Consider the following 27,971-nt stretch of genomic DNA (forward strand, 5'->3'; position numbering starts at 1 on the left):
ATCCCTTTGGTCAAGGGGGCTAAGCTAGTCAAAGGCATGCAGAAGCTGTCGAACTAGAGCTAGAGAAAATGCAAGAAGAAGGTATCTTCGTGCCCCATGGAGCACTCCGAGTGGCTGTCACCCATGGTCATAACTCCCAAGAAGCAATCCAATAAAATCCGCGTCTGCGTCGATTATCGTGCTTTGAACAAGGTGACATTCCCTAATGGCTTTCCAATCCCTTTCACATAGAAGATGTGGCTAGTCACATACTCTATAGTTGAGTTGGGCATTCATTCTGCTAACAGGCTCAAGACCGTCGTTGTGACTCTATGGGGTATTTTCATTTACAAAATAATGTCCTTTGGGCTGAAAAAAGCCCCATTTTCTTTCAATCGTACCGTCTACATCATCTTTTGTCCTTTGCTCACTGATCATCTTCTAATCTTCAAGGATGATTTTTCAACATTCTCCACCGCTCAATGTTCCACCGCAGTAGATAATTTGGAGGAGCATCTAGCTCAGCTCTCTACAGTCTTCCTCAAGTGCAAGGAGGCATGCCTTAGGCTCACTCCTAACAAATGCCACTTTTGGGTGACACTAAGGTACAAAATTCACTCTCTTAACTTCTGTAAATTGCACAAACTTACATTGTCATGTTGTCTTATACGTTATCTCATCCTAGCCTTTTATTCTCCCTACCCTCACATGATTAAAATTCTATTTTTCTTGCTCAAGTATGAACACCGCCCTTGCCTTATACATCTAACATTCCATTTTCATGCTCAATGTAGCACGGCTACAATGTCACTTGTATAGGACAGGCAATTAGTTACACTTGGCTTGGCGTTCACACTGGACGGACTCTCGCCTCTCTCGCCTGGGCTGTGACACGTGGTAGTGATATGGGTGGTGGTCTAGTGAACACCATGGCCAGATCACCGCCACCACAATTTGGAGAGACGTAGCTAGATTGTGATATTTTGCTAGCCGTTGGTGGCTCTTTATGATTAATAGATGTGTGATTGGTTCTAGTCGTCATATGCATCATCTACTTTCTATGTTCTAGAGTCTCGAGTCTTGTGTCGTGTCTAGCACCGCACATCTGCACTCTCCTTGCACATCGAGCCTTGACACCCCCATTGTACTTTTGAGTCCTCGGCTTGGAGCTGAGTGTGCTGCCAACCAGAGTCTGTACTGGTTCTATGAGTTCGTGGAGTTTCATTGAGTTTTGAGTCTACTGTTGTGCCTTTGAGTTGTTTGTTCCATTGCTATGTTGTGTTTTCTTTCTGTTGGAGTGAGGTTTCACGCATATTGCAATGAGGAGCACCCATAGTAGAGAGCACGACACACTTTTCCTGCTACACTCAACTCTGTGCACCATAGTTTAGTCTACCCTCCCCCTCAGACCTATCTACTTGATTTCCTTCGCCCCTATCTACCCTTCCCTCGCTCCTACCCACCACCCTTAGTTCCCTCTCTCCTACCCACCCTCATCCCCTCAACCCTATCTAGCGTTCCCTCGTCTCTACCCACCTTCATCCCCTCGTCTTTACCCACCCTAAACCCTCGCCCCTATCTATCCTTACCACTCGTCCCTACCCACCCAGAATCCCTCGCCCTTATCGACCCTACCCCTCACCCCTATCTACCCCCTCGTACCCTATCCACCCTTACCCTCGCCCCTACCTATGCCGCTCGACCCTATCTTCCCCTTGCCTTGACCCACCACTCTTCGACTCGGCCTTCTCTTCGCACCTACCCTACCTGCATTGCCACCAATCTTCACGCAAAAATTTGAGAGCTGTAGCTTATACATTGGAATATATAGAGAAAATTATGCACCTATTTGATGCTTTTCGTACAACATTCTGTTGTAGCTGTCATTGGGTAACAACAGAAAGATGCAGTGATTCTCAATGATACATGTATGCTATACCAATCGCATTGCCGTGTACGTTTTTTGTGTGCTTTTGTGGTACTGTCAACATCTGAGTGGCTAATCAGGATAAGAGCAATATCTTTGCGCATGCATGCTTTTGTGGTACTGTCAGCATGTGAGTAATTGATCAAATAAGAGCGAGCTCATCTCTCTTGCACAATGAGTCTCCATGGATGGATGTAGGAAGGAATCATGCAAGGAGGCCTTACGGAAGAGACCTGCGCCTGGTGAAAAGCAAGTTAGTTTTGGAGATGAAGAGGAGTCCGACAATGGTAGCCATGAAGTTTTAAACATAACCTCGAGTGCCCCTAGTGATGAAAGTTACTGGAAATCTGCACAGTCGGATTCGGATTCGAGAACAAGCAGCTCCAGAGACAACAAAAAAGTTGCCAAAGGCAAAAAAAAAAGGGCAATCCTCAGTTATTGTCCCATGAGATTAGCAGCCTGCAAAAACCAAAAGTGACAGGAAATTCTTCACTTGCAACTCCCTAATTAATCTCTTCGTGACGTCCTCTCACAAGATCAGCTGCAGAAATTGGGTTTAGATGTGCTGGCTGATGCTACCTTACCAAATGATGTACCTGTAGGTATGGTACATGAGCTTCTGAATGTTTTTCCAAAGGTACAAGGCCACACACCTACTGCGACGCGAATTGGTCATGCTATGGGGATGACAAGCTTCCCATCGTTCAAGCCTCTCCCTCATACACACGTCCACCTACTACTCCCGCCTTCACTCCTGCCACAATTTCCACTCCGCACACAACACCTGAAGTTGCCTCGTCACCTCTCCATGTCTCATGTTCACCCATTGAGCATGTTCCCAGCTCACCTACAAACCTTCATAACCCTGGACCACCCAACACAATTGCTAACCGATTGCGGGAGGCTTAGCTTCGCTATTCACACTAATTGAGGAGATCTTGCAGGATTCAAAGAACGCTATTTCTACCTTTGAGCTTGTATCAGAGAGGTTAGCTGTTAGTCACTAACGCCACTCAACCAACTATGCGACGATGGAGGGATGCTTGCGTGTCGCCGAGAGTGTAGCACCCTACAATGTCACTTTCACAGGACACACAGTTAGTACAGTTGGTCTGGTCTGGTTCATACTGAACGGACTCTCTGGGCTGGGCAGTGACATGTGGCAGGGATACGGACGGTGGTCTAGTCGACATCGTGGCCAGGTCACCACCACCACTCAGTTTGGAGATAGAATTAGATGGATGACATTTATGAGCCGTTGGTGGCTCTTTATGGTGGTACATATGAGTAGTAGCTGTTGGGTCATCGGGATCATCTTCTTCATATATGGTCCAACGTCGTCGTCTAGAGGAGAGAGTCTATACACATAGCACGTCTGCACCATCCCTGCACATCTGGTCCTCGACACCCCCATTGTATCCCTGAGTTTTGGGCTAGAGCTGAGTGTGCTGCCATGCCAGAGTCTGTATCGGTTCCTTTGAGATAGTCAAGTCCATATGTTCTGGTCCGCTGCTGTGTCTCTGTGTTGATTTGCTGTTATCTATTGTTTCTTGTGTTTTCATTCTGTTTTGAGTGAGATGTCACGCACATTGCATTGAGGAGCACCCACTGTAGAGAGCATGACACACTATCCGCGCTACAGGTGCTCTCATTTTTGGCATGCCCGGTGGGACCTCAGCTGAAGTCTCACTCTTTGCTAAGGTACAAATCAAGGAGCTAGTTGGTTTACCTAGCCTTGCCTACTTCGCCTTGCCCAGTGCAGCCTGTTGGTCTACTCCAGTTTCATCGTAGACAGCTTAGTCTAGTTGACCTAGTCTCTTGCCCTGCTGGTCTGTTCCTCTCTCGCCCTAGTCCAACCGAGCTCTCGTCCTGGTCTAGTCCTTCCTCGTCCCTGGTCTAGCCAGGTCGTCTAGTCACTCGCCCTGGTCTAGTAGAGTCTAGATCGGTGTTCAGCCAGTTAAAGGTCTTCTTGCCCAAATCTTGGTTGGATTGGTGGTTACTGCATGACACATACAAGGTGGTCATTAGAGCGTCAAAGCGCACTACTAAGTCCTCTGAAGTAATATCACAGAAGGCATCAACCCTTGGTACCTAGTAACCTCATCACCCGAACCTCCACATACGGCATCATCCATTCCTCCATCCGGTTCTACATCTTCCAGGTCACCTTCCCCAATAAAGCTCTCTCCCATTTTGTTACAGCAAGCTACTGAGCAACAGACTCCTGAGCAAGAGGCCATGGAGACGTTGACCAATGTTGTGGCCAAGATAAATATCAAGTTTCCTACTTTCAAGGGACTCTCCTCAGAAGATGTAGACGACCATGCAAGGAGGTTTGTATCTCTTTGTAGAAGTCGTGGTCTTAATAGAGAAGATTCTTATTTGGTACTCTTTCCATCTACCTTGGATGGCTTAGTAGACAAGTGGTACAGTCAGTTTGCAGAGAACCACTTTGCAACTTGGGCCACTTTACGACAACAGTTTTGTGAAGCTTTTAGACCAGGGGACTTCCAGGAGAAGGTCCTGGATGAGTTGGCAAACCTGATGCTCCAACCAAATGAGACTTTTGCAGAGCTCATGACCAGAAGAAAGTCTCTAGTGGCCAAGCTTCCTCAGCAACCGAGTGAATTTATGGTTAAGAAGTGGGTGGAGAAGGCTCTTCCCAAAACTTCCCAGCAAAAACTCCGAGAGAGTCTCCGACCTGACGCCACTCAGGAGGAGTTTGTCGTGGCTGCTACTGGGATAGAGGGAGCTACGAAGCTGTTCACCAACTCCCCTCAGGTAGAAACCCCCTCAGTGTTTTCGGAAAGTCCTTATGATCCGTTAACTTCTTTACGCAGGGAACTGGAAGCCCTAAAGTTACAACGAGCTCTTCAAGAGGAGAGGTCCTTCTCTCTGAGACAGGAGAAGCCTCCACATCACGAGGCATTGGAACAGATCAAGCGCGAGCTAGAAGAGCTCAAATCTCAGCAGGAGACTAAGATTATGGTTTAGTGTAGCTCCAGGGCACCCTCCACAGGAATGCTCCCTTCGGGTTTATTGCGACTTCTGTGAAAAGTCTGGACATGAGGACAAGGACTGCTACTACCTCTAGGGATTGCGACAAATACAGCAAAGTCTTGGTCCTACTCTTCAACAAGGGCCAACACCTGCATCCAACATGGTTTCTCCCTGTGGCCACCCACACCATATGCCACCTTTGCTGATAGCCCCTCCTATGCAAGGTATGCAGAGCACTTTTCCCTTTCAGAGCTTTTATCATACCCATGCTCCCTCATCACCTCAAAGCTTCTATGCCTCCACCTCCAACTCAGTGCACCAGGAGCAAGGACCGCCTCGCCCTTCGACTCGCCCATTGAATCGGCCCATTTTGTGCTACAGATGCGGGGAATATGGTCATTACCAAAGCAAATGCCCCTGCCCAAAGGGTCGTCTCCCTGCTGTCATTGCCCTGATATGAAGGATCACTACAATAAGGATTGCCCTAAACTTCGTGCTTCCACGGCTTTGATCCCAAGTCAAAGCCAGAATGAGTTTACCTTTCCCAAGCTCAATCTGATAGGAGTTAACACCATTCCTTAGCCGCCCCCTTCTACCCACGTGGTTACGCCTCTAAATAAGCCGCTGCAGTTGGTAGAGGAACCCTCGGGTGTCCTCACTCGAGCGCAGAGAGCCGCTCTCGGTCTTAGCATTCTAACAAGTTCAACTCCCTCACACATTCTCACAACAGTGGATACCCAGCCTTCAACTGTTGACAAGCCATCCCCCAGTGCCAAGAAAGAATCCAAATCTTTGCTCTTCGATATTGATGAAGCTTTCTTGGAAGCAGTTTCCGACCTACAGAAGATCAAGGTACTAGAGAAACCACTGGTAGAAAAAGAAAAGCTTCCAGCAGAGACAATCTTGAAGAGCACCTTCCAACAAGTGTCCCTCTTTGACATGCTGCGGCTAGATGCGAGTTTCAGAAGTGACACCCTTGCAGTTATTCAATCCCTTTACCCCAGAGCAGATCCTAGTGGCGGGCACCTCCCAGTGCGACCATCAGAGTCCTATATGATATCCAATCCCTCATTGATTATAGAAGCCCTCGCCTGACAGTGTCCGTTTTGGGTCGGCCATTCTCAGGAGCGATAGTGGATGGTGGATCTAGCATCAACCTGAAGCCCGAGTTCACTATGTTAGCTCTAGGTCTATAGCCTACTCGCCTTGCTCTCTTCACAGTTACATTGGCCGACCAGCAGATAGTCTACACAATGGGCATAGTGGACAATTTGCCTCTGCAGGTACAAGACTTTACTTTTAGCTTGGGTTTTGTTGTGGTTCGTCTTCCCCAGGTCGAGGGTGGATTTCCCTTGCTCATCGGTAGGCCATGGATGTGACACACTAAAGCACTTCATGATTGGGAAAACAATGCCATGTGGATACATACTCCTGGCTCCCCGATGCAACCCATTCGCCTAGAAGGAGGCATTGATCCCATTGTGCAACATAGTTCTTTGTCCCTAGAAACCAACCTTGAATTGGAACAGCCTGTAGCGTGGATAGTGTGTCGTGCTCTCTACAGTGGACGCTCTTCAGTGCAATGTGCGTGACATCTCACCCAAAACAGAATGAAAACAAAGACAACAATAGATAACAACCGATCAACACAGAGACACAGCAGCATACTAGAACATACGGACTCGACTATCTCAAAGATCCGATACAGACTCTGGCGTGGTAGCACACTCAGGTCTAGCCTAGGACTCATAGGTACAATGGGGGTGTCGAGGCTCAGATGTGCAAGGATGGTGTAGACATGCTGTGTATAGACTCGCTACTATAGACGACGACGCTTGACTATATATGAAGAAGAAGATAACCATGACCCAATAACTACTACTCATGTGTCCCACCATAAAGAGCCACCAACGGGTCATAAATGTCAGCCATTTGAGTCTATCTCCTGAGGGTGGTTACCTGGCCACGATGTCCACTAGACCACCGTTTGTATCCCTGCCACGTGTCACTGCCAGCCCAGAGATTCCGTCCAGTGTGAACCAGACTAGACCAACTGTACTAAGTGTGTGTCCTATGAAATTGACACTATAGCCTGCTACAGGTGGCCTGCCACAAGACCGCTCACCGTCTCGGTGAGAGGAAATACTGACCACTAGGTACCGCATCTGTACGTCTTTCTTGAAGCAGGTGCTAGGCCCAACCATGACCTTACATGCCTCAAAAGTGAAAACACTGCACTGCTTGCAAACGCCTTAAGCCTTTGAATAGGCAGGAACCAGTATGATTGCATAGTCCAAGAATCCCAATTGGCAAAACAGAATGAGGCTTCACAGCAAAGAGATATGCTCGGTTTGGATCCAACACATCTTTATCCTCCAAAACCATAGTGAGAGAAAAATGACCTGGTCCATGCTTGCAGATGAACCTTGCAACACCTTCTGCAACATCACTCTTCTTGAAAAGAGGGATGACCAGAAGCTCGAGTAACACCACAAATAAGGTTAAGCTCCATCGTGATGGCAGAACGAAAAGCATTAACAACAACGGATGGCAACCAGGTGAATGCTTGAAAGCCACAAGGAAACAACCAAAAGGCTCTTCAACAACCCAATCCAAAAGTCTTCTGAAGTGCAGGGAAGTTAGATTGAGGAATAGGAGGGACCGTTATGCAGCTTGCTAAGGGGCGGATCAGCGAGTGGGGGGTGATCAGGCTGAGGCTGAGGTTGGGAGGGTTGGCGAGGGGGCTAGATAGGGGGCGAGGGGGGCTGGGTAGGGGGACGACCAGGGGTAGGTAGGGGGGGGCGAGGGGTGGGTAGGGGGGACGAGGGGTAGGTAGGGGGGGGGTGAGGGAAAGAGTGTAGGGGCGAGGGTGAGTGGGTAGGGGGACGAGGGGTGGTTAGGGGGCGAGTGAGTGTGAGGGGGATGGTAGGGTCGAGGAGATAGGGGGTAGATGGGGGACCAGAGGGTGTAAGTGTGAGGAGGGAGGGAGGGGGTAGTGAGGGGAGATGGCAATCCAGGAGATAGATATCATGATCAGGTAATTCATCAAGCTTGAAATCAACATTGTTTTTGCTGTATCCCGTCTTGAGGAAGCTTTGTGAAGAGAGTTTGCTAGACACAAAGGAGAGCTTTGTTCTGGTCGGAGAAGCAGACACCAATGGGGGTGATGTTGAGGGGGGTGAACTCCTGTAGGGGAGATTCCTTCCCGCTTCTATGATTCTTCAGAGGCTCACCAAATCCAAAGGCTTCCACCAAGGACGCACGGGGAGTAGCTTTTGTGACCCTTACCCTTTGAGCTGGCTCATTAGGTTTACATACTGTGGAAACATTGGAAGAGGGTGTACCTTCAGGCAAAGAGTGAATAGAGACTCCATAACAAGGCATAGATTTGGTAGCATCCAACCACTCCAACAGATCCTCGTATGACCCGTCAGGTGGAGTAGGTTGATCCAACTCAAGGCTGGTTGCTAGGGACAAAGAACTATGTTGCACGACGGGATCCACGCCTCCTAGGCGAATGGGTTGCATCTGGGAGCCAGGAGTATGTATCCACATGGCATCATTTCCCCAATCATGAAGTGCTTTAGTATGTCGCAGCCATGGTCTACCAATGAGCAAGGGAAATCCGCCCTCCACATGTGGAAGATGAACCACAACAAAATTCAAACTAAAAGTGAAATCTTGTACCTGGAGAGGCACCTTTTCCACTATGCCCATAGGGTAAACTATCCTCTGGTCGGCCAATGTTACTGCGAAGTGGGCAGGTTGAGTAGGCTGCAGGCCTAAAGCCATCATAGCGAACTCAAGTATCATATCGATGCCAGATCCACCATCCACACTTACTCTTGAAAATTGCCGACCCAAGACAGACACTGTCAGGTGAGGGCTTCTATAATCAGTGAGGGGAGCAGCGGGATTGGATATCATATAGGACTCTGATGGTCGCACTGGGAGGTGCCCGCCACTAGGACTTGCTCCGGGGTAAAGTGACTGAATAACAGCAAGGGTGTCACTTCTAAAACTCGCATCTAGTCGCAACATGTCATAGAGGGACACTTGTTGGAAGGTGTTGTTCAAGACTGTCTCTGCTCCAAGCTTTTCTTGTTCTACCAGTGGTTTCTCTGGTACCTTGATCTTCTGTGGATCGGAAATTGCTTCCAAGAAAGCTTCATCAATATCATAGAGCAAAGATTTGGATTCTTTCATGGTACTGGGGGATGGCTTGTTAACAGAGCTGAAGGCAGGGTATCCACTGGTGTGAGAATGTGTAGGGGAGTTGAACTTGCTGGAATGCTAAGACCGAGAGCGGCTCTCTGGGCCCGACTGAGAACACCCGATGGCTCCTCTACCAATTGCAACTTATTTTGAGGGGTAACCACGTGGGTAGAAGGGGGCGGATGAGGAACGGTGTTAACTCCTATCAGATTGAGCTTGGGAAAGGTAAACTCATTCTTGCTTTGACTTGGGTTTGAAGCCGTGGATGCACGAATTTTAGGGCAATCCTTACTGTAGTGATCCTGTGTTTCAGGGCAATGACGGCATGGAGGGGATCCTTCTGGCAGAGGGCATTTGCTTTGGAAATGACCATATTCCCCGCATCAATAGCACAAAATGGGCAGATTTGGGCGAGTTGAAGGGCGAGGTTGTCCTTGCTCTTGGTGCATAGAGTTGGAGGTGGAGGCATAGAAGTTTTGAGGTATGAGGGAGCATGGGTATGATAAAAGCTCTGAGACGGAAAAGTACTTTGCATACCTTGCATTGGAGGGGCTAGCAAAGGTGGCATATGGTGTGGATGGCCACAGGGAGAAACCATGTTGGATGCTGGTGCTTGCACTTGTTGAAGAGTAGGACTAAGACTTTGCTCTATTTGTTGCAATCCCTTGAGGTAGTAGCAGTCCTTGTCCTCATGTCCAGACTTTTCACAGAAGTGGCAATAAACCCGAAGGGGGCAATCCTGTGAAGGGTGCCCTAGAGAGCGGCATGAGCTACACCAAACCATAGCCTTAGTCTCCTGCTGAGACTTGAGCTGTTCTAGCTCGCGCTTCATCTGTTCCAATGCCTCGTGATGTGGAGGCTTCTCCTGTCTAAGAGAGAAGGACCTCTCCTCTTGAAGAGCTCGCTGTCACTTTAGGGCTTCCAGTTCCCTGCGTAAAGAAGTTTAAGGGGTTTTAGTCATGAGGTTTGCAAAAGTCTCCTCTGGTTGGAGCACCATGTTGGCCAACTCATCCAAAACCTTTTCCTAGTAGTCACCTGGCTTGAATGCTGCACAGAACTGTTGTCTTAAAGCTGCCCAAGTTGCAAAATGGTTCTCTGCGAACTGGCTATACCACTGGTCTGCCAAGCCATCCAAGGTAGATATAAAGAGTACCAAATAAGCATCTTCTTTATTAAGACTACGACCTCTACAGAGAGATACAAATCTCCTTGCATAGTCGTCTGCATCTTCTGAGGAGAGTCCCTTGAAAGTAGGAAATTTGATGTTTGCCTTGGCTAAAACACTCGTCAATGCCTCCATGGCCTCTTGCGCAGGAGCCCGTTGCTCAATAGCTTGTTGTAACAAAATGGGAGAGAGCTTTACTAAGGAAGGTGACCTGGAAGATGTAGAACTGGATGGAGGAATGGATGATGCCGTATGTGGAGGTATGGGTGATGAGGTTGGTGGACTTCTTCTAGGTACCAAGGGTGGACGTCTTCTGTTGTAGTACTTCAAAGGACTCGGTAGTGCGCTTTGGCGCTCTAATGACCGCCTTGTATGTGTCATGCAGTGACCACAAACCCAACCAAGCTTTGGGCAAGAAGACCTCTAATTGGTAGAACACAGGTCTAGACTCTACTAGACCAAGGCGAGTGACTAGACCACCTGGCTGGACCAGGGACGAGGAAGGACTAGACCAAGGACGAGGAAGGATGTAGCCTGCTGCAGTGTCACTTCACAGGACAGGCAGTTGGACAGTTAGCTACAGTTGGTCTGGTTCACACTGGACGGACCCTTTGGCTGGGAGTGACACGTGGCAGGTACCTACGGTGGTCTAGTGGACGTCGTGGCCAGGTCACCACCACCACTCAGTTTGGAGATAGACTTAGCTGGCTGGACATTTATGGGCCGTTGGTGGCTCCTATGGTTGTACATATCAATAGTCGTTTTGGGATAGTTCCATCTTATCTTGCACGGAGTCGTCTAGAGAGTCTTACACAGAGCACTGCTTCACCATCCCTGCACATCTGAGCCTCGACACCCCATTTGTACCTGTGAGTCCTGGGCTGGAGCGAAGTGTGCTGCCACGCCAGAGTCTGTACATGGTTCTTGGAGCTAGTCGAGTCCACCTGTTCTGGTCCACTGTTGTGTCTCTGTTGTTATCCATTGTTTCTGTGTTGTTATCCGTTGTTTCTGTGTTTCATTCTGTTTGAGAGAGTTTTCATTTGTTTGAGTGAGATTGTCACGCTCATTGCACTGAGGGGCACCCACAATGTAGAGAGCACGACGCATTATCCGCGCTACAAGTGCTCTCATTTTGGCGATCACGGTGGGACCCGAACCCACAATCTCCCGCTATGGAGGGATCCCTGCGAGTTGCCGAGAGTGCCATCGCAGATCGAGATGCAACGATTTTTGCACTACAACAGGCATTGAAGATAAAGTCGAGAATCATTGATGACCTCAAAGCATAGGTGCAAGGATTTGAAGAAATGCTTATGTATGATAACAGGCCTACCCAGGCTACTGTGGGATATGGATGGACTAGGCCAGGGATACAGGTCCAGAGTCCAGCCACCTTTGCAGCGCCAGCAGGTCCCTCTCAGCCCTCTCAGTAGTTCATGGGACACTACCCAGCAGGTCCCTCTCAGCCATCTCAGCAGTTCATGGGACACTACCCAGACGGTCCCTCTCAGCCGTTCATGGGACACTACCCACAGTCCCAGGTCCAGTACTTCACTCAACAAGAGTCTCAGATCCAGATGCCACACATGCAAAGCCAGAGTGTTCCTTGCTGTGATAGTGCTACTGGTGCACACCGCCATGGTTGCGTTACTAGGCGTCCGGAGTTCACTTCATGGCAGGTACTCCCATCCGCTGTGCAGCAGATGGCTGGTACAACCACAGGAAATCAAGGTATGCAAAGCACAGGACAGCAACCGCATGGTTACACTATTGATCTGATGGCTCCTCCCGATCCGGAAGCTTCTGGAGCAGCAGTGGGTACGACCCTTTCCCTTGGGTGACAGGACTGTGCTCTTACCTCATCTTTCATGGTACATATAGTTACTTTTGCAGTTTCATTCAGTTTTGGCTCACTGAGACGGTGACCAGTCTTGTGGCGGGCAACCTGTAGCCTGCTACAGTGTCACTTCACAGGACAGGCAGTTGGACAGTTAGCTACAGTTGGTCTGGTTCACACTGGACGGACCCTTTGGCTGGGAGTGACACGTGGCAGGTACCTACGGTGGTCTAGTGGACGTCGTGGCCAGGTCACCACCACCACTCAGTTTGGAGATAGACTTAGCTGGCTGGACATTTATGGGCCGTTGGTGGCTCCTATGGTTGTACATATCAGTAGTCGTTTTGGGATAGTTCCATCTTATCTTGCACGGAGTCGTCTAGAGAGTCTTACACAGAGCACTGCTTCACCATCCCTGCACATCTGAGCCTCGACACCCCATTTGTACCTGTGAGTCCTGGGCTGGAGCGGAGTGTGCTGCCACGCCAGAGTCTGTACATGGTTCTTGGAGCTAGTCGAGTCCACCTGTTCTGGTCCACTGTTGTGTCTCTGTTGTTATCCATTGTTTCTGTGTTGTTATCCGTTGTTTGTGTGTTTCATTCTGTTTGAGAGAGTTTTCATTTGTTTGAGTGAGATTGTCACGCTCATTGCACTGAGGGGCACCCACACTGTAGAGAGCACGACGCATTATCCGCGCTACAAAGGACTCCTTCAGTGGGGGCTCTTGAGTTCTCCTTTGAGAAGGAGATGCGTCATCAAGGAACAAATTTCACTCTCTTTACTAATGTCAGCCATTCTAACAATTTTTTAGGTGTACTTAGGCACTTCAAGCCCTAGTTGCTAGTTGGACCAGGGCGAGAGCCTAGAGGACCAGACCAGCAGGTTGCTCTGTTCAAGGCGAAGTAGGTGAAGCTAGGTAAAACCCAGCTAGCTCCTCAATTTGTACCTCAATAGAGAGTGAGACTTCAGTTGAGTTCTCACCGGGCGTGCCAAAAATGAGAGCACCTGTAGCGCGGATAGTGTGTCGTGCTCTCTACAGTGGGTGCTCCTCAGTGCAATGTGCGTGGAATCTCACTCAAAACAGAATGAAAACAAAGGAAACAATAGATAACAGCTGATCAACATAGAGACATAGCAGTAGACCAGAACATATGGACTCGACTATCTCAAAGATCCGATACAGACTCTGGCGTGGCAGCACACTCAGATCCAACCCAGGACTCACGGATACAATGGGGGTGTCGAGGCTCAGATGTGCAGGGATGGTGCAGACGTACTGTGTATAGACTCGTTACTATAGACGACGATGCTCGACCATATATGAAGAAGAAGATAAACATGACCCAATAACTACTACTCATGTGTCCCACCATAAAGAGCCACCAACGGCTCATAAATGTCAGCCATCTAAGTCTATCTCCAAACTGAGGGTGGTGACCTGGCCACGATGTCCACTACACCACCGTCTGTATCCCTGCCACGTATCACTGCTGCCAGCCCAGAGAGTCCGTCCACTGTGAACCAGACCAGACCAACTGTACTAACTATGTGTCCTGTGAAAGTGACACTGTAGCCTGCTACACAGCCTACTCCACCTGACGGGTCAGACAAGGATCTGTTAGAGTGGTTGGACGCTACCAAAGCTATGCCTTGTTATGGAGTCTCTCTACAAGCTTTGCCTGAGGGTAAACCCTTTTCCAATGTTTGCCAAGTAACACAACCCAATCAGCCATCCAAGTCAGCTCAAAGGGTGGAGGTCACAGAACCTACTCACTATGCGTCCTTGGTGGAAGCCTTTGGATTGGGTGAGCCTACGAAGAGTCATAGTAGAGGAATCACATCTTCTCTACAGGAGTTCACCCCTAGCTCAACATCAGCTCCATTGATGTCTGTTTCTCCGCCCAGAACAAAGCTCTCCTTTATGTCTAGGGAACTCCCCTTCACAGAGCTTTCTCAAGACAGGATACACCAAAAGAATGTTGTTTTCAAGCCGGATCAATTCCCCACCCATGATGTCTCTCTGCTACTTAACATAGCAACCTCCTTACCCACATAATTCTGTAGCGCGATCTATACGGACACAACCCATCTACCCTCGTCCCCCTCTTTCAAATTGGTCCCCTCACCAATTCATCCCTATCCCCAACTCGCCCTCCCCTTACCCAATTTGTCCCCCTCACCAACTTGCCCTACCCCCTCCCCAACTCGCCCCTCCCCTTACCCATTTGGTCCCCTCAGCAACTCGCCCTACTCCCTCCCCAACTCGCCCACCCCCTATACTGCCCTTCCCCCCTAGTCACCCCCTACCTACCCCTCGCACCCCTACCCCACTCACCCTTGCCCCCTACCTACCCCTCGTCCCCTACCTACCCACTCACCCTTGCCCCCTACCCCCCCTAGTCCCCCCCCTCACCAGCCCTGGCCCTTGCCCACTTACCCTCGCCCCCCTACCCAGCCCTCGCCCCTAGTACCTTCCTCTGCCCCCCCCCCCCCCCTCTCGCCCCTTGCCCACCTGGCCTCGCTCCCTACCCACCAGGCCTCGCCCCCTGCCCAGGCCGCACCACCCCTCTCAGCCTCAGCCTGATCTCCCCCCACCCCGCTGATCCGCATTGCTTGCGTATTGTAACTTAGACAACGAATGCAGGGCATCAGCTTGTTGCTTCTCAAGCATGCCCTTCCCAAGAATCAGCTCAGAAAAAACCAACTCCAAGTCTCTAAGATGAGTAGTTTGCATTCGAGGATCCTGCAATTGAACATCATTTGTATTTACATGGCCAGATGCCCTCTGCAACAGCAGATCTTTGTCCAAGGAGAAGGCATTTAGGTGCAAGCAGAGTTCTTCCATCTCTGAATTAGCCTGGGTCAGCAGACTCTCAGAAGTTGCCTTTTCTTCATGCAAATGATTAGTCTCTATCAACAACAAAGCAAGTTTTTCTTTGAGGTGCGTTTCAGTATCTTCAAAAAGCTTGCATTGTGACTCAAGACGCTGGGAATCAGCAAGATAATCATCTCTCTCTTTCTGCAATACTTGAAATCTGACCTCTAATACTTGCATTTGGATCCCCAGTTCATCTCCGTTTGTTTCAAGCTTTGCTTTGTGTGCCTGAACAACCCTTACAGTCTCCTCTAACACCAACACCTTCCCATTTTTATTTTTTTTTAAAGCCATCTGCTTAATTAATTGCTGCTTGCTGCCTTTAGTAGCCTCAAGCTCCCTTTGCAACCCAAGAATTCTCGACAAGAAGGTAGACCTCTCAAGCTCGAGTGCATCTTTTGACTCCTTGCGCTCTAACTGTTTTTTGACATAAGCTACCTCCATTGCTTGCTGTTCAATCTCTTGAACTTTCAAAGTCTGCGTTTCAATCTGCTTCTAAAACCCTTCATTCTCTTCCTCAACACCTACACCTTTGCAACTCCTTGAGGAGCCTCTCATATGCCTCCTTCAGAGCAACTACACTTCTCTGGTTTTCACCTCGAGAAGTGCCAAGAGTTTGCTGCAGCTCTTCACAATCTACTTGGAACTTCCTAGAATTCTTCTGAACTACATCATCTCTGCATGAGAATCCGCCATCCTGTGTTCGAGCAGAGAAACCTCCTTCTCCAAGTGTCGAATTCTCTCGCCAGCTGCAATCATTTCCTTGCAGTCCGTGGTCTTGAGCTTCAATGAGTTGAATTTTCTCTTCCTTGCATGTAATCAATCCATTTTTGAGGCATGTAAGGTCATTGTTGGGCCTAGAACCTGCTTCAAGAAATTTCATATGCGGTACCTAGTGGTTTTCTTTCACAGTATTTCCTCTCACCGCGACGGTGAGCGGTCTTGTGGCGGGCAACCTGTAGTAGCAGGCTACAGTGTCACTTTCACAGGACACACGTTAGTACAGTTGGTCTGGTCTGGTTCACACTGGACGGACTCTCTGGGCTCGGCAGTGGCACGTGGCAAGGATACGGATGGTGGTCTAGTGGACATCGTGGCCAGGTCACCACCACCACTCAGTTTGGAGATAGAATTAGATGGCTGACACTTATGACCCGTTGGTGGCTCTTTATGGTGGTACATATGAGTAGTAGCTGTTGGGTCATCGGGAACATCGTCTTCATATATGGTCCAGCATCGTTGTCTAGAGGAGAGAGTCTATACACACAGCACATCTGAGCCTTGACACCCCCATTGTACCCGTGAATTCTGGGCTGGAGCTGAGTGTGCTGCCACGCCAGAGCCTATATCGGTTCCTTTGAGATAGTCGAGTCCATATGTTCTGGTCTACTGCTGTGTCTCTGTGTTGATTTGCTGTTATCTATTGTTTCTTGTGTTTTCATTCGGTTTTGAGTGAGATGTCACGCACATTGCATTGAGGAGCACCCACTGTAGAGAGCACGACACACTATCCGCACTACAGAGAGCGCAATAGCGGACCGCGATGCTACAATCTTTGCTTTGCGTCGAGCCTTGAGAGTGAAATCCCAGATTATCAATGACTTGGAGCTCAAGTTTAGGGATTTCGAGAAATGCTGTTACAGGAGATATAAGGGCTCAATAGCCAAACACTAGAGATTACCATACCTAGGCTGCTACTGGATATGGGTGGACTGTTCTAGTGGGACAAGTATAGACTCCTATGGGTTATGGGCAGCCGGGTCCTGCTAGACAACTTATGGGATGTGCTCAGTCTCAGAAGCTCGACTATTATCCATAGTGGTTTCAGCAGCCCGCCCACATGACATAGATGCAACGGACACAGAGAGTTCCTTGTGAGGGAATTGCTACTAACGCACATCGCCATGGCTGTGCTAGCCGACGGCCTTAGTATGGTTCAAGACAGGTGCTTCCCTCTGCTGCTCATCAGGTGGCTCCTCCTTTCATAGAGGGCCACTTTGTAGAGAGCAAGGTGCATCCGCCTATAGTCCAGCAAGCTCCCACATCGATCTTATGGATTCACCTTTGTAGGCTGACACTTCGGGTGGTGCAGTGGCGATGACACTCTCTCTTGGTTGACACGATCGGGAGAGTTTAGCTCAACATCATTATGTTGTAGATGTAGCATATGGAGTTCGTTGTCATTTGTCTTAGTGCACATAGCAGTTTCCTTTCGCAGTTTTCACTATCTTCTCTCACCGAGACGGTGAGTGGTTTTGCGTTGATTGGGTTACGTTTATTTTTTTCAACATAAAACAAATCAAAACACACAAAAAAATAAATCCTTATAAACTATTCAATGATGCTACTACCGTGCTTAAGGACACGGCTCCACAAAATGAATTTCACTCTCAAGGACACTTTGAATGCAGTTTTGGAGCAAATGACCGCCCTACTTGAGATACAAACCTTTGAGATACAAAAGAAGGGCAAACAAATAGAAATTGTAGCTATAGTATCACTTGCACTAGACAAGCAGCTACAGTTGGACTTGGGTCCACACTGGGTGGACTCTCGTCCGCGCACTCACGCGTTGCAGACACAGGGAGTGGTGGTCTGGTAGACATTGTGGCCAGTTCTTTGCCACCATAGTTTGAAGATAGACGTTGCTGGCTGTCAGGGATATTTTGTTAGCCGTTGGTTGCTCTTTAAGATTGAATATATGCTTAGTTAGTTTTAGTCGTCGAGGCATCATACTTTCTATGGGTCTAGATTCTAGAGTTTTGAGTCTTGTGTTCGGTCTAGCACTTGCACACTTGCACTCTCCCTGCACAGACGGAGCCTCGACACCTCATTATACCCGTGAGTCCTAGGCTTAGAGCTGAGTGTGCTGCTAGCCAACGTCTGTACTGGTTCATGAGTTAGTCAAGTTCGACTATGTTTGGAGTCTACTGTTGAGTCATTTGAGTTTGCTATGTTGTTCCATTGCTATATCCTGTTTATTCTGTTTGGAGTGAGATTTCTTGCACATTGCACTCAGGGGCACCCACAATAGAGAGCACGACATACTTTTCTTGCCATAGGTAGAACTGCGTGCTGATCAAAAAACCCTAGATAGATTTTTTATGACATGTTCAACTTGTAGGTATGAGCAAATTCTGTGCTTTTGCATCACAAATTAGCCTTTTTTCCCCAGATTGAAGACTTTTTACTTTGCTAAACCTTTTGAACCTGCTTAAGGCTTTCCTTTTTTAAAGAAGACTTTGGGGTCACTTCTCCCTCATCCATCATCACAAGGTCAGAAGCTAGAGATGGCACCCCACGTGGGCGGATATGATCTCTGGTATTGTGTAGCTATGGAGAAAAAATAATTTTACTGGGGCTATGGCTTCCCATACAATTTTCACCTGATAACTAGTAAAACTAAGGTCATTGTATATGCATGCATTCCCTTGGAGACAAAAATGCAACGATCATTTGGAGCAAAGACAAAGAAGATAACATAGTTCCTACCCAAAGACAAACACATAAGCAATACAGGGCCCATATTTTTATTGGAAGTTCTTGAAACATTTCTCCATTACTTTGTAGTATTTGTTGCATGCATGCCCTTACAATGAACTTCATCCACCTAATATATCAAGAAGCTTTGCTATAAGAATCGTGGAATGCCAATAAAAAGCAGTGATCGCATGCAGGCACATGTGTGGTTTGAAGTACATATGAGCCAGATCAGAAAGTTGTAAAATAAGCACTACATGTAGCAAGAAAATGTTTAAAAACAGTGTTTGGAAACCTTCATACATTTTTGCTTGACTGCACAGCACCATAACGTGCTACTGATAAGTATGGCTGGAGCCCTCTAGCCATTCGGTTGACTTCCTCCTGTGGTATTTGTGTGGTGGTGAAAAAATGAAGTGGACTAATGTATAAAAAGACAATGTTGTATAAAGCTCACCTCCAAATTAACAATTTCTTAGTGTGCAATAAGAAATTATAAACATTATTTGAAGTCCTTTGATAATAACAAAGGTGCATTTTTCATGAAGGACAGTCATGAAACAATTACTTTGAGGTGCTGCTGGCTCATGAGACGAGGGCAAGACAAGGAATCGGGAAATGTAGTGTACGTGGTTTAAACCAGATCCGTACTATGTAAGAAAGTTACTGGCAATAGGGTTTGTCATGGAACTGATACTTTACAAATGCCCAACTGAGACAATCTTTATCAACATTGTGGAATTGATTGAAGATTTTAAACCATGCTTGCAAATCCACCCAACCAGCACTCCTAAAGGCATACCTTCTACTGTAAACTGTACTTGCAATAAACCTGAACATACAAATTAAAGGCATACTGACTAGATCCAGATTTATAAAACTAAGAGTAAAATTTGAAGCTGTATACACTTCTAGATAGACAAGCTACAGATCCAAAGTAAGAACCTCACATTGTCAAAGGAGGCCTTGGCTAAGGCCTCAGTTTATGTGAATCTCCTCTAAGCCATAAGAGCATGAGATGGGCGCCTCATCCTTGATGTAAAAGGGGTGTTATTATCATTCATGTAGACGTTATCAAGAAGTGCGCAGTGTGGCTAGGAAAGCACCGAGCCTCTGACTGTGAGGGTTTGAAGCAAACTCAAGTGATTTGTAGAACCTTTGAGGCTAAAGACACACTCAAAAAGAACAAAACTCCAACCATGAAATCATCACTCTTGTGTGTGTGTGTGTGATGATTTGGTGTAGCCTTGCTCCCAATTGCACAGATACGGTGCTCTTTCGCCCTGATAAAAACCCTAGATTAACGCTTCAATTCTTTGGCGTGACCATTTCATGGGAGCTTCAAGAGAAACCCAAGTGATTATTTGAAGAGGGGAAACCCTATTTGGTGGCCTCATGGCCTCGAGCATCAGCACGGGACTGCACTAGCACCTTGACTTTGCTACTATATCCCTTACCTAGTACCTCTGCCTCCCCTACACCCTCTCCACCATAAATGCTTACTCCTAGGGCGAAAGATCTCACCAACATCCTCGTCAGAATCAACATACAGTTTCCCTCTTTCAAAGGCGATCCAGATGATTATGGTGGGAGATTTGTTTCTCTATGTTGCGTTTGTGGCCTCAAGCGTGAAGATCTGTATGTATTGTTATTCCCTTCAACCTTGGATAGCTTAGTAGACGAGCGGTATAGCAAATTTGAAGAGAACCACTTTGCAAATTGAGCTGCATTAAAGAAAAGTTTCTAAGAGGCTTTCTTAACAAGAGACTTCCTAGAGAAGGTTCTAGATGAGCCCAGAACCCTCTTGTTCCAACCAAAGGAAACATTTGCGGATGTCATGACTAGAACAAAGGCCATAGTGGCTAATCTCTCTCAAGAGTTAGGGGACTTCGTGGTAGAGAAATGGGTAGACAAGGCTCTTCCTAAGGCTTCCCAACATAAGCGATGGGAAATCTCTTAAACCAGATGCTACACTGGATGAGTTTGTTGCTACAACCACCAGAATTGAAGCAGCAAGGAGATTGTTTACAACCACTTCGAGATTTGAGCTTGCATTTGCTTTTTTTGGAAAGTGCATCTGATCCTTTGGTTTCTTTTTGCAGGTACCTCGAAGCACTCGAGTTGCAGTGTGCTCTTCAGGAGGAAAAGCCTCTCTCTTAGACAAGATAAATCTCCGCAAGAGGAAGCATTGGAGCTGCTTAAAAAAGAGTCAAGAGGAGCTCAAGGCACAACAAGAATCTAGAGTTGGAGTCTAGAGGTAGATGGCGCCTAACTAGAGGCGGTGGCTGATCTTCAACACTTCACAAAAGAGAGCCTTAGACGGCTCTTCCACATCTAAGGCTAGGAGTGCGAAGACCGTTCTTCAAGAAACATTCCGGCACGGTTCTCTCTGTGATGTGCTTTGACTGGATCCAGCTTTTCAAAGTGAGATGGTGGCTGTCATTCAATCCTTCTACCCTGGTGCTGGTCCTAGTGGCAGGCATCTGCCTTTGCAGCAACCAGCTGAGTCCTATATGATCACTTACCCCGCATACCCTCTCATTGACTATAAGAGTCCTCGCCGCACAGTCTCTGTTCTTGGGAAGCAACTTACGAGAGTCATTGTGGATGGTGGCTCATGCATCAGTCTCATGCCGGAGTTCACTGGTAGCTCTTGGCCTCCAACCAACTTGGTCAGCACCCTTCACTGTTACATTGGCTGATCACAGGAGAGTATGGGCGTTGTGAAGTAAGTTCCTCTTCAAGTGCAAGAATTCACATTTCATCTGGATTTTGTAGTGGTGTGGTTGCCTCAGGTAGAGGGTGGCTTTCTCTTGCTGATAGGTAGACCGAGACTACGTCACACCAAAGCTCTTCATGATTAGGGCAGTGATGCTATGTGAATCTTAATACCTAGCTCACCTATGAAGCCCGTGAAGCCTGAAGGACGTACGGATCCCACTGTCCGACATAGCTCTCTCTCCGTAGAGTCTAAACCAGTCCATCCACCTGTGGACCAGCCACCTGCAGAAGGAGGAGATGAGCAGCTTCTTTAGTGGTTAATTGCTGCAGAGCCCCTACCATGCTTTGTTACTTCAGTCCAGCCCATGTCTACAGCTGAGAACAGCCAGTCCTTGCAAAATGTGCCAACTACTACCTCTGCTTTCAGCTCTGTCATTAGGGCCTTTGCTGACTATGTCACAGCTAGCAGCTGGCTGAAGTTGCTGCCTTCTACAATACCCAAGCTATCTACTCTTATCAATCCAGTTTTTGACGACAAACGAGCTGAGGATGCCAAATTGCCTATAGAGGCTCTAGGGCTGGGTGAGCCTATCAAACCTATCAAGGAGGCAGCAAACGATCTCCATTACATCCTCAAACGGCTTCATCAATAAATGCCCAATCCCAGTCAGCCAAAATGTCTTCAGTCCAAGCCAAGCTACCCTTCAATGAGCTTCCTCCTGTCTGATTGCAAGAAAAGTATTTTGTCTTTCTCATCCAGCTCATAATGTCTCAGTTGCAACTCACCCCGATGCAACCTCCCAGGGCCTGCCTAACGATGTTTTCACTGCATGCACATGATATAAGCCATGGATCTATTGATTATTATCGCTGATAGGGGTGCATCCTGAGTCGACACTGGCCCATAAACCTAAGCATACAACGCACATCCAATTGTTTCCATTCTGCTATGAAATGTCCCAATTCACCACATTTCAAGAAATGACCAGAAAAAGCAACCCATTTAACTTTGAAGTATATCCCACGCAAGCCCGAAGAAGTAATGTGCAACCAATTGGGCATAAATAATCTATTCATATTTGCTGTAATGCGAGGTGGCACAAGAACCTTACCAGAACGTTGCATAGTGGGATACAATAACTGCCAAGACATAGCGGGGATATTTTGCACTTTTATCCATATGGGACATTTTTGCTTGAGGGGGGTTCCAATTCAGCCAAAGGCACCATGCAACGTATGCACTAATGGCACCTCATGGGAAATTTGCATGCGACTCAACAGTGTCACAAGCTTGCACACTTCCAAAGAGCAGTTTATAGAACACCCTCGATATGCCGAACATTTTGTCCACAAGATCTTCGAAGAAGATATTTTTAGCCACTGCCATATGAGGAAGACAGAAGCAGCCTCCCCCCTCAAGAAGAGGATGCAAGCCTTTTCAGTGAATCCCAGAAAGGCACAAAGACCCAACAAAAGATTGTAGAACATCATCTTCTTTGAAACTGATTGACTTGCAGAGCAGAGATTTTTGCATAATTCTGTAGCAGGGAGATAGAAAGCTTCATAAGAGCTTCTCTGGTTTCTTCCTAGTCACAAATGGAGGCAATGAAGAACTATTTAACTTCCCCTCTCCCTATTGAAATGCTTAAGCAATCGACCTATGTGCTCTTTCTAAGACACGTGAAGAACCTTCTTAGGTTATCTTGTCTATGCGCATGCCAAGAATATGATTTACCTTCCTTTAGCATTCTTGATCAACACAGACGATGCAAAAAATGAAGCGAAGAGATTGCAACAATGATAGGTGTATCTTCAATGTGGGATGCTTGTGAACATGATTTTGCACCCAAGAAGCATGGACAAAGATTGTAGAGCCACATCTACTTGCTTGGTGACACAATTTGCATTGGCACCCAATTGTATGAAGTTTGAAGTACGTACACATATGTAAGCGTGATCGATCGCACTGTGCATGTCAATATTTACAATCCTAGTAATGTGGCTAAGAATGTATACAGACTTTACTTACATGTACACATCATTGGTTTTTATTCTAGTTCTTCCCTAAGACCAAAGAGAAAGTACGGATAGATTAAAATAACCTACAATTACTCAAAATAGAATAGACTAGAGACAGCAAGAATGATTTTCAATTGTTCCAAAGTCTAATATGCTTGCCTTTATGTAATCACCAAGCTGGTAGGATAAACAGTAACCCACACTTCTCGTGCATGGTACATTTACCAATGTAAAAGCTTCATAGGATGATCCAATAAGATCACAAACTGCACCAGATTCTGTGTATTTGTGCCGATCAATAATCAGCCATTCGGATGCATTGATACCCCTCTACAAAACAAAGCGATTTTTACTCATGCAAGAATATGATGGAAGCTTATCTCATTATAAAAAAAGACTTTCTCCCAATAAGTACCCATTACATACTTTCTTAGTTTCATTGGGGCACCTACATACTTTTTTGATTTTCTTAAGTCATTGCACACAGTTCTTGATTTTTCTTGGTGCACATGGAGAAATTAGAAGCGGAGCTCCTCATAAACTATGCAGTTAACAATGTGAAAGAGGCAGTCAATGCGGTAAATGTGGTTAATAACAGCTCATTGACAAGATTTAAGAAGCTAGAGGCAGAATGCATCGCACTGAAGGCAGGGGCGGAGAATGAAGGTGAGATGATCGCAAAGCTCAAAACAAAGTTGGAGTAAGTAAGAAAGAGTCCAAGATTCAAGGAGGGAGAGTTTTCTCCCAACACAATGGAAGAGGTAAAGAGAATGAAAGAAGACATGCAAAACCTAAGGAGGGCCTTACAAAGGCAACAAGAGAGATTGAGGGAAAGATGGAGACAACATGGGTTAGACGGGTTGAGGTAGTGAGTAAGAACCTTCAAAAAGAGGTAAAAGAGGAAGCCCCAAAAAAAGGAGCTACAAATAGTGCACACCACGATTGAGGGGGTCCTTGTACATACCCAAGATGCATGCATAGCATTCTCCCATGATTCTCTGTAATGCCTGTAACTTGTATGTTAATTGGAGAGCATGCTTTATATTCTCCTTCTCCTTTTGTCAAAGGTTGGAGACCAGGACGAGATGCTACGAACGGGAGGAATAGAGTCAAGAGGAGCCCGGTTTTTCCACATCGATGACCTCACAAGGATGCAAATAGAGCATTGGAAAGCATGCATGCCAAGGGTATTGTAAGTGAGGAGGGAGGGGAAAAGGGATTTTATAAAGACAGGCGGGTCATCATTGATGGCCCCTCCATAGATTAGCGGTAAGCAGCTATGAGACACAGGCCACAAGAGAGATACATTGCAGCATGAGCTACAATGGGTCATGTTTTAAAAGCTTGGATACTCCAAGCGATAAATCAATAGCAACACACGAACAAAAACTGCAAATAACTAAACTAAACTTGAAGAGAGAGAGAGAGAGAGAGAGAGAGAGAGAGAGAGATGAAATGAAATGAAATGTTATATTAACGTCTTCAAAAGGCCAAAGTGACCTATGAGACCAGAAAGTTACAATGTGGTGTATCTGATACAAAGTCAGATTTACAAAATAAATTAAACTAGGATAACCAAATATAAATACTGCGGAATCCGAAACTAAGCTGATAGGTGTGAAAGGTCAAAGCGTGAAATGTGTGAACTAAGCAGTACAATGTGTAGACAATATGGGAGGGAAGTAGAGATCCATCTTCATCTGCACTCTGGACGACGAAAAAGTATGGCCCGAATCCTTTGCTATAGCCTCCTTCGAAACTGTGTAGCTCCTCTTCTCCATCGGGGTCGTCTAGATCTCCCTAGCTCCAATGCTCGGTCTATGAGAATGCCAGTAGTGCGGGCAGACCTCTCCACTGTTGGCTGCTCCTCTGTCTGTTCTTTTGGGTGTACAATATCTAGTGTAAAGAAATCTGTGATCTGTCTCTGGGGTTGTCTCTCTTCAGCTCTCCTCAGTAAAGTTTCTCTATGCCTGTGTAACTCAAGTAGATATAGCCCAAGACATCTCTGATCCTCATAACTCATGACCCTAGCTAGAGGCCCAAAACCTTCTCTGAATAGACAATGAAAACGGCCTCGTATCTCATAGTACACTGTGCAATGACATAAGTAATGCACCTCTGTCTCTGGCTCTAGATGGCATAAGTGGCATATCCTGCTATCTGCTGGTGTCCCTCTGAATCTGTCACTCTCAATCTCGAGCTGGTGTGAAGATGTGCGAATCTGGCCTATGGCACATCGTAACCCATGAGATAGATGTGTGTCCATGTAGCTGGGCCGTGTGACAAATCCGTCTGTCGTGAGTTGGAGAAGATGCTCTCTATAGAAAGCCCTCTTTGTACCCAACTCCTTGATGGCTCTATCCATGTCCTTCTGCTATCAAGCTGGATAAGATCCTGCCGAATGAGTCTAGTAATCTCCATACGTGTAAGAGCCAAAGATGGTGCATCAAGAGAATACTGGAAAGGGGGCAGCCTGCCCATGCTGAAACCATGCCTCTGAAACCATGAGCTCATCTGTGCATACCATCATGATGTATCTCCCTGTAATGCCAGCTGTTTGGATGACTCAAGAGCAAGCCTGGCATACGTGTCCCTGGTGGTGTCCCATAAGCTGTGTACAAATGATACTGATCTGGTAAGTGCCTCAACCTCCATAGGTGGGGCAGCCAGCTCTGCTCGTATGATGTCATGTGGAACTGAGGCCTTGGCTCTAATCAGCCTAGAAATCATAGATATCAAGGGCCTCTCCATATTACTCCATCCAGCACTGTCAACAGACGGTCCCCAAACCTGAACCCCGTAGTGCATAACTGAAGCGACCAAAGTGTCGAAAAGGCAGAGCTTTGTTCAAGGTTCCTGGAACTGAACCTGTGAACAAATCCTCTCTAAACCGCCTAGGATTGCATAGGCACGAGTCAATCTAGTGTCTGCTGCCACTTTCAGTGTGAACCTCGGTCCACTATAGACCACCCCAAGATATGTGTATGCATCAGTGTACTCCATACTGTCCTGACCATATGTGAATGTAGGTGCTGATCTCCTAACCCACTGTGGCGTGGTATTAAATACCATGACCTTGGTTTTACCAAGGTTGACAGACAATCCACTATCCCTTGCAAAACTATGCAATGCGTCCAAACGTCTCTGCATACCCTCTGGTTAGTCTGATATCAATACGATATCGTCAGCATACAATAAAATAGGGATCCCTGTCCCTGCAAGCTGAGCAACTCTATCTCCTCCTCTGTCAATATAATCAAAGACCTCATCAACATACATACCAAATAAAGTAGAGGACAATGGGCATCCCCGTTTCACTCTGATAGTGGAGTGAACTGTCAGATATCCCCTCTGATGTGTGTACATGACCCATCACTGAACTGTACAATGCCATAATCCCCCATATCAGCTCTGTGGGTACCCCCAATGCCATAAGTCGGCAGATCAATCTGGCCCTCGGTACTGTGTCAAAAGCTTTGCGGAAGTCCACAAAGCTGCAATATATCCGTCTACCATGTGCTCGACCCTCCTCAATGATAACTCTGAGTGTAAAGACATGATCCAGTGTGGAGAAACCCTCCTGAAACCAGCCTGCCCAGGTGCCCGTATGCCCATAATCTTTGCCCAACTGCTCAGCCTATGCTCAAGAATGGATGCATACAACCGTGCCAATGTGTGTCCTACCATGATAGTACGGTAATTCCCCGGCACTGTGGGGTCTCCTGTCTTGAAGATAATTACAATAGTAGATAATCTTTAAGACTCAGGAAAGCACTCACACATGACACGGTTGAATAACCGTGCAAGCATCTCTGCCAACAAGGCCCCAGCATGTATAATGTGCTCTGCTACCAAACCCTCATGATCCTGTGCCCGTCTGGTCTTCATCCTGTCAATGGCCTCCTTTACCATCCCAGTGGTAAAGAAGGTGCTCGTAGCCGGACATAGCTGTGGTGGATCTGGTAGTGGTGGCCGTCCAGGAACAGTGTATAAAGATGCTGCATACTGCCCCCATATCTCTGTAGAAGTAATCACTGGTGGGGAAGACTGCTCATGGATTAGACGCCAAGCCTCTCCTGAATCTCTACTAAGGAAGAGATGATATAAATCTTGCTCCATCTGGACCAAGAAAGCTCACTTCTTCCGTCGCACTAGTCGTCGTGTAGCAATACGAGACTGTCTATAGGTGATCACTCCCAATGCAAATTGTCGCTGTATCTGAGCTCTCCTCAGTCGACACTCCTCATCATACTAGCTGTTTTGAGGCATGTGCCCAAAACGACGTCTTTGACCAGGCTAAGTGTGTGGGTATGCCTCTGTTGCTGCCCCATCTAATGTCACTGTCAGCATAGATGTGATCTCCTCCACTGTATATACTGGCTCTGATGTGCATAAAAGCCTACGTATCTCCTCTGCATAGACCGAGTCAGTCTCTGGTGTAAGAGTATAGCGTGGATGTCTACCACCCCGTGAGGCCTGAGATGTATTGTACTCAAAGGAGACTGATAATGTAAAAAGTGCATGATCTACTACTATCCCAACAGGCCTAGGCTCCACTGTGAAATCCTGAATGTGAGAGATAAAGCTCGGATGTGTTAGACCATAGTCTACAGTACTGGACCCATGTCTGTGTGAAAAACAAGTAAAACCTGTAGACGATGGGAGAGTTGGTAAGCCATTCAGTATCGTGTGAGCATCTCTCAAGCCCCATCTCCTCTAGCTCTAGCTCTTTGAGCATCTCCTCTGAGGTGTC

General features: G+C 47.1%; 1 protein-coding gene across 1 annotated transcript in view; it reads right to left on the reverse strand.

Annotated features, from left to right (window-relative positions):
• LOC147455901 (protein HAPLESS 2-like) overlaps positions 1 to 27,971 on the reverse strand; it is a 346,793-nt gene that overhangs the window by 113,459 nt on the left and 205,363 nt on the right. Inside the window, exon 8 of the mRNA XM_086514530.1 lies at positions 23,378 to 23,548. Coding sequence (XP_086370656.1) covers positions 23,378 to 23,548 — 171 coding nt within the window. The remainder of the gene's footprint in view (positions 1 to 23,377; positions 23,549 to 27,971) is intronic.

This window comes from Adiantum capillus-veneris, chromosome 6 (genome assembly GCF_014529385.1).
Source record: "Adiantum capillus-veneris isolate H3 chromosome 6, ASM1452938v2, whole genome shotgun sequence".
In the NCBI taxonomy this organism is placed as follows: Eukaryota; Viridiplantae; Streptophyta; class Polypodiopsida; order Polypodiales; family Pteridaceae; genus Adiantum; species Adiantum capillus-veneris.